General features: G+C 68.4%; 1 protein-coding gene across 1 annotated transcript in view; it reads right to left on the minus strand.

Annotated features, from left to right (window-relative positions):
- Nucleotides 1-1,128, minus strand: part of SUPT5H (SPT5 homolog, DSIF elongation factor subunit) — a gene marked incomplete at its 5' end in the record, with an annotated part of 36,459 nt that overhangs the window by 1,092 nt on the left and 34,239 nt on the right. The window contains one exon of the mRNA XM_014961711.1: nt 1,059-1,122. Coding sequence (XP_014817197.1) covers nt 1,059-1,122 — 64 coding nt within the window. The remainder of the gene's footprint in view (nt 1-1,058; nt 1,123-1,128) is intronic.

A 1,128-nucleotide genomic window follows, 5' to 3' on the forward strand; every position in this document is an offset into this window, starting at 1 on the left:
CAAGGACATTTGGGGACCCCCAGGGGCACTTGGGGACCCCCAGAGACATTTGGGGACCCCCCAGAGGTGACCAAGGGACACTTGGGGACCCCCAGAGATGACCAGGGGACCCCTGGGGACCCCCAGGGACATTTGGGGGACCCCCGGGGACACTTGGGGACCCCTGGGGCACTTGGGGACCCCCAGAGATGACCAGGGGACCCCTGGGGACCCCCAGGGACATTTGGGGGACCCCCGGGGACACTTGGGGACCCCTGGGGCACTTGGGGACCCCCAGAGATGACCAAGGGTGGCCATAGAACACTTGGGGACCCCCAGAGACATTTGGGGACCCCCCAGAGGTGACCAAGGGACACCTGGGGAACCCAAGAGATGGCCAAGGGTGGGCAGGGGACATGTGGGGACCCCCAGGGACACTTGGGGACCCCCCCAGAGATGGCTGAGGGTGGGCACAGGACATTTGGGGGACCCCGGGGGACACTTGGGGACCCCCACAGATGACCAAGGGTGGCCACAGGACATTTGGGGACCCCCCAGAGGTGACCAAGGGACACTCGGGGACCCCGAGAAGTGACCAAGGGTGGGCAGGGGACACTTGGGGACCCCCAGAGGCACTTGGGGACATTTGGGGACCCCCAGGGATGACCAAGGGTGGCCATAGGACATTTGGGGACCCCCAGGGACATTTGGGGACACTTGGGGACCCCCAGAGAAGGCTGAGAGTGGCCATAGGACCCCCAGGGACATTTGGGGGCCCCCCAGAGGTGACCAGGGGACACTTGGGGACCCCCAGGGACATTTGGGGACCCCCCCAGAGGTGACCAAGGGACACTCGGGGACCCCCAGAGATGGCCAAGGGTGGGCAGGGGACACCTGGGGACACTTGGGGACCCCCAGAGATGACCGAGGGTGGCCATGGGACACTTGGGGACCCGCAGGAACATTTGGGGACCCCCCAGAGATGTCGAGGGACCCCCATGTCCCCGCAGGGTCCCTCCCTCCCGCCCCTCCCCTCAGGCCTCGGCCCCGGTGCTGCCCCCGCCGGGCTCCGCCCCCACCTGGTGCCGCCGCAGCCGCTCCCGCAGCACCTCGTCGGTGCCGGCGGTGCCGCTGGAGGCCCGGCTCAGG

Source organism: Calidris pugnax, unplaced genomic scaffold, assembly GCF_001431845.1.
Source record: "Calidris pugnax isolate Ruff unplaced genomic scaffold, ASM143184v1 scaffold839, whole genome shotgun sequence".
NCBI lineage: Eukaryota > Metazoa > Chordata > Aves > Charadriiformes > Scolopacidae > Calidris > Calidris pugnax.